The 18,465-nt window shown below is 43.2% G+C and overlaps 2 protein-coding genes across 5 annotated transcripts in view; one reads left to right on the forward strand and one right to left on the reverse strand.

Annotated features, from left to right (window-relative positions):
* Positions 1 to 307: 307 nt before the first annotated feature.
* PEX11A (peroxisomal biogenesis factor 11 alpha) lies at positions 308 to 5,963 on the reverse strand. 2 transcript variants are annotated; one of them, XM_055555659.1, is made up of 3 exons: positions 5,767 to 5,963; positions 3,495 to 3,610; positions 308 to 1,202 (listed from the first exon to the last, which is right to left on the reverse strand). In XM_055555659.1, the coding sequence occupies exons 1-3, from the start codon at positions 5,820 to 5,822 to the stop codon at positions 631 to 633; spliced, it is 744 nt and encodes a 247-aa protein (XP_055411634.1). In that variant the 5' UTR covers positions 5,823 to 5,963; the 3' UTR covers positions 308 to 630. The 2 variants fall into 2 exon arrangements, with proteins under 2 accessions (XP_055411634.1, XP_055411636.1); XM_055555661.1 differs by lacking the exon at positions 3,495 to 3,610 and having other exon boundaries at positions 5,767 to 5,897.
* Positions 5,964 to 5,990: 27 nt separating this feature from the next.
* WDR93 (WD repeat domain 93) overlaps positions 5,991 to 18,465 on the forward strand; it is a 53,991-nt gene continuing 41,516 nt past the window's right edge. For all 3 annotated transcript variants that reach the window (XM_055555658.1, XM_055555656.1, XM_055555657.1), the window contains exons 1-3: positions 5,991 to 6,038; positions 15,630 to 15,974; positions 17,268 to 17,460. In XM_055555658.1, coding sequence (XP_055411633.1) covers positions 15,672 to 15,974; positions 17,268 to 17,460 — 496 coding nt within the window. In that variant the 5' untranslated portion in view covers positions 5,991 to 6,038; positions 15,630 to 15,671. The remainder of the gene's footprint in view (positions 6,039 to 15,629; positions 15,975 to 17,267; positions 17,461 to 18,465) is intronic.

Below are 18,465 nucleotides of genomic sequence, written 5' to 3' on the forward strand. Positions count from 1 at the left end.
CTGACAGCTATGGAGGAAGTGGGATAAGTGACCGGATCAGGGGCCTCTACTAGATCTGAGAGGGGGCTGTGCATCAGACCTACTGGAGTTGTGCAAAAGTAGCCAGGCACACGGACTTAGTCATGTCCAACTCTGTGCGACCCCATGGACTGTAGCCCACCAGGCTCCTCTGTCCATGGGATTCTCCAGGCAAGAATACTAGAGTGGGTTACCATGCCCTCCTCCAGGGATCGTCCCTACCCAGGGGTCAAACCCAGGTCTCCCGAATTGCAGTCACTATATATTAGTGTCCACTTGTTAGTTTAGATCTTTTCAATTTTTCTCTTTCAATTTTTATTCACTTAGCAAACACTGAGTTCCTAATATGCACATAAGAGATGCTCAATAAATGTGAGATGAAGGAAAAATACACAGAAATTTAGAAGTCACTCCCGCATTCTAGAAAACATATAAATCTTCAAGCTCTCCCCTTCACCATCCTTGGCCCCACCTCTGTTCATGTCACAGTCACTAAATGTTCATGTGAATAAGTCCTCAAGCACAGTATGACACGGCTGTGCCTAGTACAGATGTCCATTTCACTTACAGCTTGTCTTCAAAGCAGATACTTGTCTTCAGCCTGAAACCATGTCACTGGGTCTTCAGTTTCATCTGCGGATACGCCACAGTGATGATGCCTGCTACAGAGGACACGAGGCCTCCGAGGCCTATGACACCAGGATTGGACTTATAGATCCCCAACTGGTCCAAGGGGTTCAGGATGTCACAGAAGTTCTTCACTGTGTCCAGAAACAAGGGAGGATGCCTCTTCAGAGAGTGGAATAAGAGAAGAAGAAGGGACTGGAGCCACTCTGTCTCTTCGTCAGCCACACTGTACCCTAGGGTATCCTGGGATGGTGACTTCTCCCTCTTTGCCCTGTCGTGTGCAACCTGTTTCATTTGCAGGGAAACTTCGTACAGATCTCTGACCAGACTCAGCAGAAGAGAATAGTAGTAATAGCGGGCAGCCCACCTTCGCCATTTCTCTTTGTTAACACCAGAGGCGAGCCCTGTACTCCTCACAAAGAGGACGGTGTCACAGATGAAATAAATCACACGGTTCAAGCTGGCTAATGTTAGGCATACGCGGGGCACCAGGTCAGTGGCACGAACGCTCTGCTGTGTCGCCTGGAGAGCATGCACCACATTGCCTAGTCTGAACCCTGCAAGAAGAACCACAAGAATTAATGGTAATTTAATCAGATGTAACAGGATTTTACAGGCAGAAGCCCTGTATCAGGGTGAGAGGTCAGCACTGCTTTTTTTAACAACTGACTGTCATCTGTGGCTCAGTCTTTGCTCAGGAAAGGAAAAGCACTTTACAGTAGGTTAAGGACACCTAAGATGATCCTGGAAGGCAAAAAAAAAGTGACCCTTTAAACTTATTGCCTCCATTTGAATGGCCACATTAACAAATGACAACATACTTTAGGCCAGGTCAATCGTAAGTGTGGGTTGTTACAATTTGCATATTACCAGCTATACTTCTTTAGAAGGAAGGTACTGCGGTAACATGAACTCCAGAATACAACATTCTTTTGGAGAGTCTGATGCCTTACATTTTGCTGCTGCTGCTGCTAAGTCGCGTCAGTCGTGTCCGACTCTGTGCGACCCCAGAGACGGCAGCCCACCAGGCTCCCCTGTTCCTGGGATTCTCCAGGCAAGAACATTGGAGTGGGTTGCCATTTCCTTCTCCAATGCATGAAAGTGAAAAGTGAAAGGGAAGTCGCTCAGTTGTGTCCGACTCTTAGCGACCCCATGGACTGTAGCCTACCAGGCTCCTCCATCCATGGGATTCTCCAGGCAAGATAACTGGAGTGGGGTGCCATTGCCTTCTCCGGCCTTACACTTTACTTTCCAGTTAAAAGACTTTCCAGTTGAAAGACTGCTTTTTTAAAAAAACACTTTCCTTGGTGGTTCAGCTGTAAAGAATCCACCTGCCAGTGCAGGAGACGTGGGTTTAATCCCTGGATTGGGAAGATCCCCTGGAGAAGGAAATGGCAACCTATGCCAGTATTCTTGCCTGGGAAATCCCATGGACAGAGGAGCCTTGAGGGCTATAGTCCATGAGGTTACAAACAGTTGGACACAACTTAGTGACTTAACAAAATATCATCCTGCAATTTCTCTGGTCCAAAGCCCCTATGGCTCCCTACTGTGAAAAAGCCAAAGTAGAGATAACAGGATTTAGTGGGTAGCACAACTAATAATACTGTCATATGTGACACCTACTTCAATTAAATCAACCATTGCCAGGGCATTTCCTTTATCAGAGCACATAACTCGATCAGTGATGCACCAATCAATAAATATTTGTATATATTACAATCTGAAACATTATGGAGGATACAAAAGAAGTATTTTCCATACATGAATGTATCTTAGACTCAGTAAATTCTCAGAAGTAGCTATCCTGAGCTCAGAAAAACGTTTGGTATTGTTTTATCAAAAATAACACAAAGTATGTAATGAATAATCCAGGTTTCCAGTTCTAGCTGTTGCACTAAGTAGCTTAGTGACCTTGGGTAAGTCCTTTCTAAACTTCAAAGACCAGTGATTTTTAAAGGGCCTTTGAGCCTCAACATTCCAATGAGGGAGAACTTCTAATCTTGGCTTTCCAGTCCACCCAGAAGAGCTCCTTCCCATCCCTCTGCGTGACAAAGTAAGTCTTCTGCTCATCAAACTAGTTTCCTCATTGATCTTCCAACACAATGGTTTGCTCAGAGCAGTCCTGAGCCTCCACTAGACGAAACTACCCTTCAGGAATGCTCTCCTAATCCTTCTCTCTCTCACCACACCTCAAGTTCCACCTCCTCAAAACACCTTTCTTTTTCTCAACCAACATATTTGGTACTAAATCTTATATCATTAGACCATGTGATTTTAGTTCTTCCATAAAGCTCAGAACTATACCTACATGAAGCAGATACTCAAAATGAATTAAATGAGTACAAAACACTGACTGCTTTTTTGCCTTTTACATGAAAACAACCCCACAAATGACTTAAGAAAAAGTATCCATCCATTTCCTCTAGCAATCCCTCAAGAAAAAGAAAAAGGGAAGGGGGTCAAGGATATAGCTACTGTATTCTCTCAGGGCTCCCAGGAGCCAGAAGTTCATGTCGGAGATTGCCAGAACATTTTGTGATTCTAAGAACTAAAGGAGAACTAAAGAACTAAAGGAGAACTAACATACTGTATGTCCCACTGGTTACGATGAAGCGGAAAGACAAGACGCCGCACCAAATGTTAACATAGGAGAGTGTTTGTGAACCGTCTGCAGCAAAATGTTCCGTCTTTAAGGCCTATCATTCCACGAGGGCAGCCTTACTAGTGACCTTCATCAGTACGCTTGACTGACTAGAAATTCATGACCTAGGAAGTATTTTTGTGAATTACAAGGTCTGAGGATTCTAAACCAGGAGCCACTGTCCCTCAAGGGACAGGGTACTTACATTTACGGCCAGTGCTCACACTGGATTCCAGTTTCTTGAGCTTCATTACAACCTTCTTATTGTCAGCTTTAGGCTCTAACAAATATCTAAGCAACATGCATGTGTACTGAGTGGCTCTGAAATGGAAAAGAAAAATGAGGAGAATGATTTACAAGCCAAATAAAATGTGATTCAGGAAGTAAGGGAAAGAGAAACATGTCTTGCCGAAAACAAAGTTTCCAAGACAATTTCTCACACAGCAGCTCTCACAAGAGCAAAATTCTGCAACACTCATTTCACAGGGCCAAAGGGTAGAACATGTGATGAAAATGCAACACAAAGGTAATGAAAGAGAAATCTGCAAAAATAGAGTGAATAGTTTCTCAGAACGCCCGTTGCTGGCACAGACAAATGGATATAGTCAAAAGAGTAAACTGCAGAAAAGTCTACCTCACGTTAAGTCTGCAAAGATTCACATTCTTTATTTTCTCCAGTGTAAATTTCTAAAAGATTTTCAGATTTCTAAAAGGAAATTTTTACCAAATACTTAATGTGACAGGTCACACACTCAAACCAGAACCAATGAAAAGTCCACCACTGGCATACTGTTTAGCTTTTTATAAAAGAACCAAATACAGACCAACACATAAATAAGTATAAATTTGTCTTTCAAACTAATTAGCATCTTATATAAAATACAGACTCCTGTTTAATAATACTCAATATTCAATAAAGTGATTACTGTGGTGAGTACAAACAGCAATGCCTTACTGACAGAAACATAACAAATGAAATATTTTATATCATATAACCAAACATCTAAATGCATTTGGCTTCTAGTAAATAAAGTAGGTAGATGCCTGTTTCCTACTCTCCTGTAACTGCACCTGAATCCCCTTGTGCTATAAATATTATTCTCAATTAAAATGTTGAATGTGTTACTATGCCTGAAGTAATAAACAATCTCTCTTGCTCTTGTAAGTATGTTTCCTGGCTAAAGGGCTCAAGTTGGTCAGGTCAATGAATCCCTTTTTCTCAGATCTGGCCTAATAATAGGAATGCGTCCAAAAACAAGACATTATTTTCTGAATGCCAGTGTATTCACAAAAGCTGTAGACCACCAAGGGGATTAGGAAATGAATACTAGAAGTCTCAGATCTTGAGATAAGTATATACTAAGTACATATGATAAGTATATACTAAGCAATTATTTATTAACCAACCTCACTGATAAAATTTGCAGAGTATATTCTAAGCACACTGGAACTGGAGGCTTCTATTTTAATGAAGTTTGTATATAATGTGACCATTTTGAAAATCTACCAAATTAGTTAGAAAGACAGTATGGCTTGATGGTTAAGGAACTGGGTTCTGAAGTCAACTGTGTGGTTTTAAATCTCTCAGTTCAGTCACTTAGTCCCTATTAAACTTCTTCTGCTTCAGTTTCCCCATTTCTGTGAAATGGGAATGATTTCAAGAATTTAACCTAATAGGGCTGTGTTGACAGTTAAGTGGGTTTTAACACTGAGAAAGTGGGTTGTAACACTGAGTGTTAGTTGTAACACTGAGGAAACATCTGGCATAAAGCCCGGTTCCAAAAGTCTCATAATTGTTGGGGTTACTATTCATCTGTATGTATCAGCATTGTACACTCAGAAGAAGAAAAACCTGTTAAATAAAACTGCAATTGTGACTAATTTCTTTTTATTAAGCACGACTCAACCAAATCCCTAAAAAAACGTTAGGAGATAGTATTAAAGCCACAATCTCTAATATTTTCAGCAGCACGGCGTGTCCCTCGGAAGGGTGGCCAGTTCCGAGGCTCTCCACACTGCATTTTACGGTTCACAAAACTATTTCACAGGCGGTATCTCGCTGGGATACGGATGACAAACACAGTTCCTCTCCATAAGTATTTCATGGAGCTTTTCAAGATACTAACAAGTGCTCAGATGTCAACCCCGAGTTTGTCTGAAATAATTCCTTGGAGGAATACTGAGCGGAGAAAACCCACTCTTCCCGGGGTCAGGAGAGGAGGGTTCGTCTGCTGGTTTACCGCAGCCGGCGGCCTGGAGGCGCGGGACCGGACGGAAGGGAAATGTGTTCGGCCCAACCTCACTGAAGTTGGGGTGAGGAGGGGCTCCCGGGCCACGCTACTGCCGGGAGCCGGCAGCGGCTTTCCCGGTTTCGTCCACTCGGCTACTACCGCCCTCTCAGGGTGTGGAGAACTGGGAGCCGTCGACCCGAGTGAGGGGACCCGGGAAGGGGTAGAGGCCGCGGGCACCTAACTCACCTGAAGAGTCGGTCCCGGCCCTGGGTCTGGTTGGTGAAGCGGATGAAGGCGTCCATGGCACCCAGCCCAAGGACACGCGTCACACCGGGCTCTGTCACTAGTCCTCAGGGGCGGCCGATTGTTCCCCGCGGGAGCGTCAGTTTCTCCACACCCGAGGGACCAAGAGTCCCCGCCCCCACGGGGGCGTGTACACCTTCCAAAGAGGACTTAGTGGACGTCCGGTTGGGACCGGAAGTTGTGGTTACTACGGAGACACCACGCTGCTGGTCCAGGTGAGAGAAATATCGGCTTCTGATCCGGGTGCCGCGGCTCCTCACATGTCCCAGGACTCCCCTCTATCTCTAGGATCTCCGAGCGGGGGATCTGAGGGGACCTGTCTCCCCAACCTCAGGCGTCCTTAGGACGCCCTGCGCCTCCCCGCAGATCCCGGGTACCCAGGGCCCTCCACAGCGGAGTCCCGAAAGGAGGTTTCCCTGAACTTTTTGCTTGGGGACTGATGTGCCTAATCATTTCCCAGCTCTGTACCTCTGTTTTCCCTTGAGCAACACCAGTTCCAGATCTGGGGAAGAAAATGGTTAGAGCAGAGATAAGCCGATTCATGGGGTGTATTTTAGCATGAGAGCTAGGTAGAGTGAGAGAATTTTCTGTTAGGATTATTGAATGAACACTGAAAGAAGATTGCTCCTTGAGGGAATTCTGAAAAAGGGTTAATATGAAGGAAGTGGGGGCTAAAAGATTACAATAAAACTACACCACTGAACTTTCCTTTTTGAGGCTTGAAGACATGAAGCCCCACTCTTCCATAAACAGTAATTTTATAGAATTCTCCAGTATTCTTGGACTTACCTTGTGGTTCAACTAGTAAAGAATCTGCCTGCAATGCAGGAGACCTGGGTTCAGTCCCTGGGTTGGGAAGATCCCCTGGAGAAGGGAACAGCTACCCACTCCAGTATTCTGGCCTGGAGAATTCCATGGACTGTATAGTCCGTGGGGTCACAAAGAGCTGGACACGACTGAGCGACTTACTACTCACTTATTGTCACAAAGTAAGGGCGTCAGTTTTTTTAAACTTTATTCCCATGATCAGGTCTGCCCCTCACATTTGTAGGCCCTGGGTCAAGGTACAAATAGAACCCCACAAACCATGTTTAAATATTTAAATTTTAAATCAAGGTAACAATTGTTGTATAAGACATGTTCTTTTCTCCTACCTTGACAACATACCATCATAATGATCTAGAAGACCAGTTTCACGTTCAGGATTCTTGGACTCCTTGGAGTACCTGGAAACCCAGCTAGAATATGGCACTGTGGAGAAAGCTGATCTCTAGTGCTTTCCCAGATGTAACAGAGCAGGATGAGCACAGCCCTTCAGTTCAGCTCAGTTCAGTCACACAGTCGTGTCCAAAGCTTTGTGACGCCATGGACTGCAGCACACCAGGCTTCCCTGTCCATCACCAACTCCTGGAGCTTGTTCAATCTCATGTCCATCAAGTCAGTGATCCCATCCAACCATCTCATTCTCTGTCATCCCTTTCTCCTCTGGCCTTCAATCTTTCCCAGCATCAGGGTCTTTTCCAATGAGTCAGTTCTTCACATCAGGTGGCCAAAGTATTAGAGTTTTAGCTTCAGCATCAGTCCTTCCAATGAATATTCAGGACTGATCTCCTTCAGAATGGACTGGTTGGATCTCCTTGCCATCCAAGGGACTCTCAAGAGTCTTCTCCAACACCACAGTTCAAAAGCATCAATTCTTCGGTGCTCAGCTTTCTTTATGGTCCAGCTCTCACATCCATACATGACTACTGGAAAAACCATAGCTTTGACTAGACGGATTTTGTTGGCAAAATAATGTCCCTGCTTTTTAATATGCTGTCTAGGTTGGTCATAGCTTTTCTTCCAAGGACCTGCAGTCCTTAATTTCATGGCTGCAGTCACCATCCTCAGTGATTTTGGAGCCCAAGAAAATAAAGTTTCTCACTGTTTCCATTGTTTCTCCAATCTATTTGCCATGAAGTGATGGGACCGGATGCCGTGATCTTCATTTTGTGATTGTTGAGTTTTAAGCCAGCTTTTTCACGCTCCTCTTTCACTTTCATCAAGAGGCTCTTTAATTCTTCACTTTCTGCCATAAGGGTGGTATCATCTGCATATCTGAGGTTATTGATATTTTTCCCGGAAATCTTGATTCCAACTTGTGCTTCATCCAGCCGGGCATTTCGCATGATGTACTCTGAATATAAGTTAAATAAACAGGGTAACAATATACAGCCTTGAGGCACTCATTTTCCAATTGCTGTGCCTCATTTACTCTGTACCCTGTTATTATTAGGCAACAGGTCTTGCTCAGCCATTGGTGGGTGCTTCAGTGGGCCTTGCCCACAAGTAACCAACTGTCAATGAGCCACAGTTAGTGTTCCTGCCCAGCTATTGGTCAGCACTGCAGTGGGCCCTGCCCACTGGTAACTGTCAAGAGGGACCATTGGAGAAGAGATTGAGTCAGGGGTTGGTGGTGTGGTGGTTATCAGGTGGAGAGTGAGGTAAGAGGCAGATTCAGGCTTTCTCTTGGAGGCCCTCCAGCTTACCGCCTTGTGCTAGTGGGTGAGCTGGAAGGCCCAGGGAACAGATTGGGGACTATGTCCTGAGGGCTCCAGAGCCCTCACCAAGGCCCTCCACTAGCCTTGGCCCATGGAGGAGCAGTGAACCTCTCCCCCATCCCTGTCTCTGTGACCCTCTAGCAGTGGCCGTCTGTCTGGCTCACAGTCTGTGAGACCTGGCCTCCCCATTTGGGCGGCCTGAGGAGCCTGAAAGCTAGTTGCGTTGGATGCCTGGCTTCCTCAGGGATGACAGCTGGGCAGGATGTGAGAACCTGGCCCCGAAGCAACTGAACTGTACCACCCACTGTGCTAAGCTCTAGGCCTATGGCAATAGAGTTAATGAGGGATACAAGAAAAGAAGAAAGTACAGCGCAGTGATATGTCAGATGATAGAGATGAGCATAGAGTGCTGCTAAACACAGATTTGTATAGTTTGTTTTGCTATACCTACAATTCTGCCTTTTCCACAGTATCATAAATTGAATCATTCAGTATGTAGCCTTTATTTTTTTTTTTAAGGCCACAATGTGAAGCGTGTGGTACATCCAAAATCAGGGATCGAACCCATGCCCCTGCATTGGAAGTGCAGAGTGTTAATCTCTGGACCAAGAAAGTCCAGTATGTAGCTTTTCTATTTGATTTCTTTCACTTAGCATAATGCATTTGAGTTTTACCCATGTTGTCTTTATCAGTAGTTTGTAAATTTTTAATCACTGAGTAGTATTCCATTGTATGGATGTGCTATAGTTTATTGTCTCTTTATCCACTGAAGTACATTTGCATTGTTTCCAGTTGGAGGCAGTTATAAATAGAGCTGTTATAAATATTTAAGTACAGATTTTCATATGAAACACTTTAATTTTTCTTGCATACATATGTAGAGATGGCATTGCTGAATCCTGTTAGTGTGTTTTCAATTTTGTAAGAAACTGCCAAGCTGTTTTCCAAAGAGGCTCTACTATTTCTTGTTCCCACTGATGTGAATGGGATGTGAATGTGTAGGAGTTTGTCTGTCTACCTGTTGATAAACATTTAGGTTGCTTTCAGTTTGGGGCTCCTGGAAGTGAAACTGTAATGAATGTTCATTTACAAATCTATGTATGGACATATGATTTCAGTTCCCTTATTTCACACCTAGGAGTAGAATGAATGGATATTGTGGTAGATGTAAATTTAACTTTTTAAGAAAATGCTAAACTGTTTTCTAAACTGTAGTGTTTTACTTTCCCAGCAGCAACTGGAAGAGTTCCAGTTTTCCTCATCTTCAACAACATTTGTTAAGTCTATCTTTCTAACTTCAGGCATTCTAATACATGGGTAGTACTGTCTCACTGTAATTATAATTTGCATTTCCCTAATGATTAACCATGAAGACATCTTTAATATGCCTGTTTGCCATCTGTATATCTTCTTTTGTTAAGTGTTGATGCAAATCTTTTGCCCATTTGAAAAAAATGTATCATTTTCTTATTATTGAGTTTTAAGAATTTTCAAAATATTTTGAATACAAACATTTTGCCTACAAATATTTTCTCCTAGTCTTTGGGCTACCTTTTATTTTCTTAAATGTCTTTTGAGGAGCATAAGTTTGTTTTTGAAAGGTATAAATTATCAGTTTGTTCTTATGGAGTGTGTGCTTTAATGTCATAGCTAAGAAATCTTTGTCTAACTGAAGATTGCATAGGTTTTTCCCTATGTTTTCTTCTAGAAGTTTTATAGTTAGTTTTACATTTAGGCCTATGGTCTACTTTGAATTCTTGCCTGGGAAATCCAACGGACAGAGCAACCTGGCAGGCTATAGTCCTTGGAGTTGCAAAAGAGTCGGACACGACTTAGTGACTAAACAACAACTACTTTGAATTAATTTTTGTATATAGTGCAAGGTATGGATCAGAGTTCTTTTTTCCCCATATGGATATTTAACTGCTGCAACATTATTTATTGAAAGGATTGTACTTTCTTCACTGAATTATCTTTGTCAAAAATAAACTGTCCATATATGTGTGAATCTAATTCTGTCTTCTCTAGTTTCATTGATATATTTGTCTTTTTTTTTTGCTACCTCTCCACCTCCCTGACCTATTTTACATATCTCTCCATCCCCTACTGCTTCTGGCAGCCATCTGTTTGTTTTCTGTATCTGTGACTATTTTGTTTTGTTTGTTCACTTGTATTTTTTTAAGTATTTTTAATTTAATTTGTTTGGCTGCACCGGGTCTTAGCTGCAGAGTGTAAACTCTTAGTTGTGGCATCTGGGCTCTAGTTCCCTGACCAGGGATCAAACCTAGGCCCCCTGCATTGGGAGCATGGAGTTTTAGCCCCTGGATCACCAGGGAAGTCCCTGTGTTATTTTTTTAGATTCCACATATAAGTGAAATCATATGGTACTTGTCTTTCTTGTCTGACTTATTTCACTTAGCATAGTTCACTTTAGGTCTAGTGTTAGTCACTCAGTCGTGCCCAACTCTTTGCAACCCCATGGACTACAACCCACCAGGCTCCTCTGTCCATGGGATTTTCCAGGCAAGGATCCTAGAGTGGGTTGCCATTTCCTTCTCCAGGGTATCTTCCTGACCCAGGGATTGAACCCGAGTCTCCTGCACTGCAGGCAGATTCTTTACTGACTGAGCTACCAGAGAAGCCCCTAGGTCTATCCATGTTGTTGCAAATGCAAGGTTTTATCCTTTTTTACAGCAGAATAATATTCCATTATCTATATCACATCTTCTTTTTCCATTCATCTATCGATAGGATGCTTAGGTTGTTTCCATATTTTGGCTATTGTGAATTATGCTGCAATGAACCTAGGGATACACATATCTTTTCAAAATAGTTTTTTTGTTTGTTTGTTTTCTTTGGAAAAATGCCCCAAAGTGGAATTGCTGGATCATATGTTAGTTCTATGGGATTGGACTGAAAACTGACCTTTTCCAGTCCTTTGGCCACTGTTGAGTTTTCAAAATTTGCAGACATATTGAGTGCAGCACTTTAACAACATCATCTTTCAGGATTTTAAATAGCTCAGCTAGAATTGCATCACCTCTACTAGCGTTGTTCCTAGTAATGCTTCCTAAGACCCGCTTGACTTCCAGGATGTCTGGCTCTGTATGAGTGACCTCACCATCCTGGTTATCCAGGTCATTAAGATCTTTTCTGTGTAGTTCTGCAGTCTGTGGTGTTGCAGAGTCAGACTCGACTTAGCAACCAAACAACAACAACAATGGTAATTCTACTTTTATTTTTTTGAGGAACTTCCATACTATTTTCTGTAATGACCTCACTAATTTATATTCCCACCAGCAGTGTATGAGGGTTCCCTTTTCTGCACATCCTCACCAACACTTGTTATTTGTTGTCTTTTTGTCTTTTTTTTAAAGTGCCAGTATCATACTGCCTTGATTACTGTGGCTTTTTAAGTCTTGAAGTAGGTAATGTTAATTTTCTAATTCTTTCTTTTTCTAAGTAATTTTGGCTATTTTAGGTACTTTGCATTTCCATATGAAATGTAACATCAACTTCTTAATTTCTAAAAAATAATGCCAACAGGGGTTATCATAGGGATTATTTTAATTTTTTATAAATCAATTTGGGGAGAATTGACACCCTAAAAACATTGTCTTCCAGCCCATGAATAAGATCTGTCTCTCTCCATTTATTTAGGTCTTCTTTCAGTGATATTTTACGGATTTCCCTGGCGGCTCAGACAGTTAAGAATCTGCCTGCAATGCAGGAGACCTGGGCTCGATCCCTGGGTCAGGAAAATCCCCTAGAGAAGAGAATGGTTACCCACTTCAGTATTCTTGCCTGGAGAACTCCATGAATAGAGGAGCTGGGCTGGCTACAGTCCATGGGGTCGCAAAGAGTCAGACATGACTGAGCGACTAACACATACACACTCAGTGGTATTTTATAGCTGTCAGGGTACAGGTCTTGTACATCTTTTGTCAGATTTAACCCTAAATATTTCATATTTTTATACTATTATCAATAGCATTTTTAATTTTAATTTTTGATTGTTTGTTGTCATTATATAGAAATAGAGTAGATTTTTGTATATTGAACTTTTATTCTGCAACCTTGCTAACTTTATTAGCTCTAGTAAAATTTTTTTTAAAAGATTCCATCAGCTTTTCTCTATAGATAATCAGGTTTTCTCTATAGATAATCATATTGTCTCTGCAGAGCTCTTTACAATCTGAATGAAAGAGTCTCACTATCCCCAAAATTCCTTCATGCTCTTCTTTTTAAAATAACATCACCCCCCACCTACAACTCCTGACAACTACTGCTCTGATCCCCATTATTCGTTTTGATTTTCAAGAATGCCTTATAGATGGAGTCACTGCACATAGGTTTTTAGACTGGTTTCTTTCATTCAGCATATTGCCTTTGAGGTTCATCCATGTTTTTGTGTTTATCAGTAGTTTTTTGATTTTTATTACTGAGTAGTAATGCATTGGAGAAGGAAATGGCAACCCACTCCAGTGTTCTTGCCTGGAGAATCCCAGGGACGGGGGAACCTGGTGGGCTGCCATCTATGGGGTCGCACAGAGTCGGACACGACTGAAGTGACTTAGCAGCAGCAGCAGCAGTATCCCGTAACAGAGAAGGCGATGGCACCCCACTCCAGTACTCTTGCCTGGAAAATCTCATGGGCAGAAGAGCCTGGTAGGCTGTAGTCCATGGGGTCCCAAAGAGTCGGACACGACTGAGCGACTTCACTTTCGCTTTTTACTTTCATACATTGGAGAAGGAAATGGCAACCAGTGTTCTTGCCTGGAGAATCCCAGGGACTGGGGAGCCTGGTGGGCTGCTGTCTATGGGGTCACACAGAGTTGGACATGACTGAAGTGACTTAGCAGCAGCAGTAGTATCCCATAATGTAGATATACCACAGTCATTTTTTAATTGGATCTTAGACATTGTGAATTTTACTCCATTGGATGCTGATTATTTTTGTAACTGAGCAAGGGCTCATGTGTCCATGACACAGAAAGCCAAATTCTGACAGCAAGTGTTTACAGCAAAGAAAAGCAGAGATAACTTTGCCAACAAAGGTCCGTCTAGTCAAGGCTATGGTTTTTCTGGTGGTCATGTATGGATGTGAGAGTTGGACTGTGAAGAAGGCTGAGCGCTGAAGAATTGATGCTTTTGAACTGTGGTGTTGAAGAAGACTCTTGAGAGTCCCTTCAACTGCAAGGAGATCCAACCAGTCCATTCTGAAGGAGATCAGCCCTGGGATTTCTTTGGAAGGAATGATGCTAAAGCTGAAACTCCAGTACTTTGGCCACCTCATGCGAAGAGTTGACTCATTGGAAAAGACTCTGATGCTGGGAGGGATTAGGGGCAGGAGGAGAAGGGGACGACAGAAGATGAGATGGCTGGATGGCATCACTGACTCGATGGACGTGAGTCTGAGTGAACTCCGGGAGTTGGTGATGGACAGGAAGGCCTGGCGTGCTGCGATTCATAGGGTCTCAAAGAGTCGGACACGACTGAGCGACTGAACTGAACTGAACTGAAGGGTTTATTGCAGGGCACCAAGCAAGGGAGTGGGAAATGAGTCTTGGATCCACTCCTTCTTGGTTTTTGGGTTAGGGATATTTCAAAGTGGAAAAACAAAGAAATTGGGATTATTGTTGTCTTGTGACATTTCTGTGACATGTCTTAGTCATAGTTTTGGGAGCTATGGATGACCCAGTTCGTGATTCTCTGGCCAGGTAGTCCATGACTTGGGGCTCTAAGAGCTTAATCTTGCCCTGGAGAAACAACCTGAGTTTGTACGTTAATGGTGATGTCTGTAACGGCAGTCTTAGTACATTTACGATATTATGGACAACTGCAGTCTTAGTCATCTGATTCTGGTTGACTAGTGTTCAGGATTGAGGCCAGAGGGCAGAAGAAATGGAGTGAAGTCAAAGGAGAGAGGCAAGGGAGTAAAGTTTTCGGTAGAGAGATTAATCACAAACTCAGTAAGGGAACTTAGTTTTATCTGGGCTTGGTTTCATATTTGTATTCCTATAAATATTTGTAGTCAAGTTACTTCATTAAGTTTGATCTTCTGACTTCCAAGTTTCGTTGGGCAATACCAGAACAGTATTTGAATAGGACTAATTTTTCCCACTGCTTGGCTAGATTCTCCTGAGTACTCTACCTGGTGTTTGTAGATAATGAGGTTTTCTGTTCTTGCTGGTGGAAACAGGCATTATTCCTAGCCCTGTGTGAGCTCAGTTTAGTGTTCCCACTGATGATTTCAGATGGTTCTTTCCTTTTAGACTCAGACCCAGATAGTCTCGTCTCACTTTGCACGGAAACATCACAGATGTACTCTCACACGTGAGAAAAGATGATGGTACCAGGGCCTTTATAAGGCTCCCAGGGCCCCAAGGCACTCCAACAGTGCAAGACCCTACTCCACTACCTATTAAACATCTTAAAATGTACCCCATGTTCCACATTAAATGCCTTTTATTAACTGTAACATTTGAAAACCTTCTTAAAATTGTACAGTTTTGAGTTTTATAAAATACAGATTACTTGTTCTTTTCTTATAGACTTAGATATTATGTACACACAGTGGAGTTGATATGCTGTCAATGTTTTCATAAATATTTATTTTGATTTTGTGGGATTTTCTTTTTTAGTCCATTTCTTTTCAGGTCTCGGATATTTCTGTAACCCCTTGAAATCTCATAGGCTCTGGGCACTGTGCCTACAGAGCTGGATGGCAGCAGGGGGAATAGAGAGGAAGGAGTAAACTGGACAGCAAGGAATGGAAGTGTTTGCGCTATACCTGACTGGAGGTGAAAGGAAAACAAGCAGAGGATCATGGCCCCCTACCCAGCTGGCTTCAGCACAGCCATTTGCAGAGATGGAAGAGCCAGGAGAAGGCATAAGTTGCAGAGAAAGGGTGTATTCAATTTGGGACAGAAAGCCACTGTCTTATCAGGAGGTGAAGAAAGGCAGCAAGAAGTCAAATTCCTTTCCTTTCATCATAGCACATGTCATCTTGGGGTGGCCTGAAATATATGAATAGTCAAAACCTGTCTCTGCTGATATCCTTATTAAAATGAAGAGCATATCTTAGTGAGGTGGTAATGAGGAAGGTGCCAGGCTCTAGAATTAATAGTGCCCATAAGCGAATATGCTAAGGAGGATGATGTGCTGTCTTCTGATAACTTCCCCCTTTTATCTCTACCTTGTCCTTGTCCTTGTCCTACCTTGTCCTACCCTTATCTATCTACCTTGGCTTACTTCTTTGACCAGCTTTTCAGAATTTCATAGACATTTCCAACACTATCTTCTGTGATGGCAAGTCCCAAAGGAAGCCGAAGTCAGAAGATGAAGCTCCCCATCTTTACCAGAAAGGGGACACTGGAGGTGCCGTCCCCGACAGAGAAGGACTGGTCTAAGGATGATGAAGATGATTGGGTCTTCAAGGATCCAGATCAAGAGCAAGATTCCCTACCCCAGCCATATCGCATGATCAACAAGATGGTGAACTCACTGTTTGACCGTTCGTGGGAAATTATTGAGGCAAGGGACACCTCAAAGAAAGCTGAGCTCCGCCGGACCCCGCCCACCATCTACCATCCACTTAGAGAAAGTAAGGTATGGAGCAGCTGCCAAGGTGGCCTTGTTTCTCAACTAAGTGGTGGTTTTAACATTTATTTTGTTAATTATTTATTTATTTGGCTGTGTTGGGTCTCAGTTGCACCATGTGGGATCTTCATTTTGTCATGCAGGTTCTTTTGTTACAGCACAGGGGCTCGAGAGCATGTGGGCTCACTAACTGGGGCATGTGGGCTCTCTCTCTGACCAGGGATCGAACCCGTGTCCCCTGAATTTCAAGGCAGAGTCTTAACCACTGAAACACCAGGGAAGTCTCCTCAACTGAGTGTTAAGGTAATAAATGAAAACACCTGCTCCAGGGAAGGAATTCCTGCCAGGAATCTTCATTCACCTGTAGGACAGGTGCATGTTGGAAAGATTACAGGCATGCTGATGCTGATTAAAACGGATCTAGTCATTGCCTGCGGAGAAGGCGATAGCACCCCACTCCAGTACTCTTGCCTGGAAAATCCCATGGATGGAGGAGCCTGGTGGGCTGCAGTCCATGGGGTCGCGAAGAGTCGGACACGACTGAGTGACTTCACTTTTACTTTTCACTTTCATGCATTGGAGAAGGAAATGGCAACCCACTCCAGTGTTCTTGCCTGGAGAATCCCAGGGATGGGGGAGCCTGGTGGGCTGCCATCTATGGGGTCGCACAGAGTCGGACATGACTGAAGTGACTTAGCAGCAGCAGCAGTCATTGCCTGGGTAGATGGGTGTTCTGGTTAACTGAAGATTATGCACAGCTACCTTTTATATCCTATCATTAGTTGAAAATCTTTTGGAGTGTATCAATCGCTGTCTTGCTTGGTGGTTGAGAATCTGCCCAGGTGTCAGCTACAACTCTTTCCACAGTGTTCTAGAAGAACAAAGTACAGGGAATGGGGCCACTGGTCCACTTATCGCAGGGCTGTGGCCACGCTTGGTGTTGTGAACAAGCATTTCTTCTCAACTTCCTTGCTTTCTCTTGCCCCTTTCCCCTAAATGTAGAATACTATGACTCTCTTGATATCTGGGCAAGATATTTAGATGGGCACTGCATTTGGGTGGGATACCATAACTAGGAAGGACCTGCATCCCTTTTTGAAGAGTTAACTCAGGACTTCCCTAGTGGTCCAGTGGTTAAGGCTCCACACTCCCCTTGCAGGGGGCAGAAGTTCCATCCTGGTTGGAGAACTGAGAATCCTACAAGCTGCACACCGCTGCCAAAAAAAGAAAAGTTAGCTCATATTACTTGCAGATGGCAGTAAATGAAAACTGTTCCTTTTCTCTTTGTTTTGCTTTTTCCAGCTCAACACAATGCCAAACTGCATGGATGTTTCCCAAGACTATGTGTTTATTGGAGGAAGCAAAGGATTCTCTATCTATAATCTGCATAACGCTAAACAATTATATGTTTGGGAGAAACTTAATGTTGATGTCATTTCCATCTGGGCCACAGATTTGGGGAGTGAAATACTTATTGCTCCTGTGGATGAAATGGGTACATGTTCCTCTCTTTCCTTTTTAGCCTAATTTACAGGTACCTGTAGACTGTTGTTCAGTTTAATCTTCTTTCCAGGCATGGGAGGGACCAGACATGGAGAGTTCTCCCTGGTCATGTAGTAGCAGCCAACATCTGCAGGACAGTATGGTGTGCCAGTCACTGTTCTAACATTTCACATATGTTGGTCCATTTCACCCTCACAATAGCCTAGGAGATAGGTATAGTTTATTATTCTCGTTTTTCAGAAGAGGTAATGCAGAAAGCAGGCTTCCTGGGTGACTCAGTGGTAGAGAATCTGCCTGCCAATACAGGAGATGCAGGTTTAATCCCTGAGTTGGGAAGATCCCCTGGAGGAGGAAATGGCAACCCACTCCAGTATTCTTGCCTGGAGAATTCCATGGACAGAGGAGCCTGGCAGGCTACAGTCCATGGGTTTGCAAAGAGTCAGACATGACTTAGCCACTAGATAACAACAGAGAAAGTGGCACAGGCAGGATTTGAACCAGGCAGTGTAGCCCCAGAGTCCACACCCTTTCCAGCACTCAGCAGTCCTGCTGCTCACATACGCGAGGCTTGCTTTCCCCCCTCAGCCTGAGGATGAACCAGGCAGGGGAACCTTTGTGCAGAGAACTATGGACGGTATCCTGGAGGATACTCTTTCTGTAGGAGAATGACCTGATGCCATTGACGTTTTAGGAAGAGCACCCAGATAGGAGTTTGAAAAACCCAAATGGAAAGGTAGGGAGACCAGGAAGAGCTAGTGCATCCATTGAAGAGAGAAATTATGAAGGTCTGAACTAAGGCAGGAGCGGTTTAAATGAAAAGTGCAGTATGGTTCTGTAAGATGTTAACACTAGGGGAAGTGAGGTGAGGGGTATAAGGGAATGCTTTGTAGTATTTTTGCAGTTTTTCTATATGTCTAAAATTAGTTCAAAATAAAAAGCTTAAAAAATGAAAAGGAAAATATATTGGAAAAATTTGGTGAGAGACGGAACATATGTA

Source organism: Bubalus kerabau, chromosome 19 (genome assembly GCF_029407905.1).
Source record: "Bubalus kerabau isolate K-KA32 ecotype Philippines breed swamp buffalo chromosome 19, PCC_UOA_SB_1v2, whole genome shotgun sequence".
In the NCBI taxonomy this organism is placed as follows: Eukaryota; Metazoa; Chordata; class Mammalia; order Artiodactyla; family Bovidae; genus Bubalus; species Bubalus kerabau.

Excerpts from the sequence above, each read along its gene's own strand:
- PEX11A (XM_055555659.1), bottom strand. The coding sequence starts at position 5,822 with ATGGACGCCTTCATCCGCTTCACCAACCAGACCCAGGGCCGGGACCGA. Across the intron at positions 3,611-5,766 it reads GGCCGGGACCGACTCTTCAG|AGCCACTCAGTACACATGCA; the intron begins GTGAGTTAGGTG and ends TTTCCATTTCAG. Across the intron at positions 1,203-3,494 it reads TGTGAGCACTGGCCGTAAAT|GGTTCAGACTAGGCAATGTG; the intron begins GTAAGTACCCTG and ends TTCTTCTTGCAG.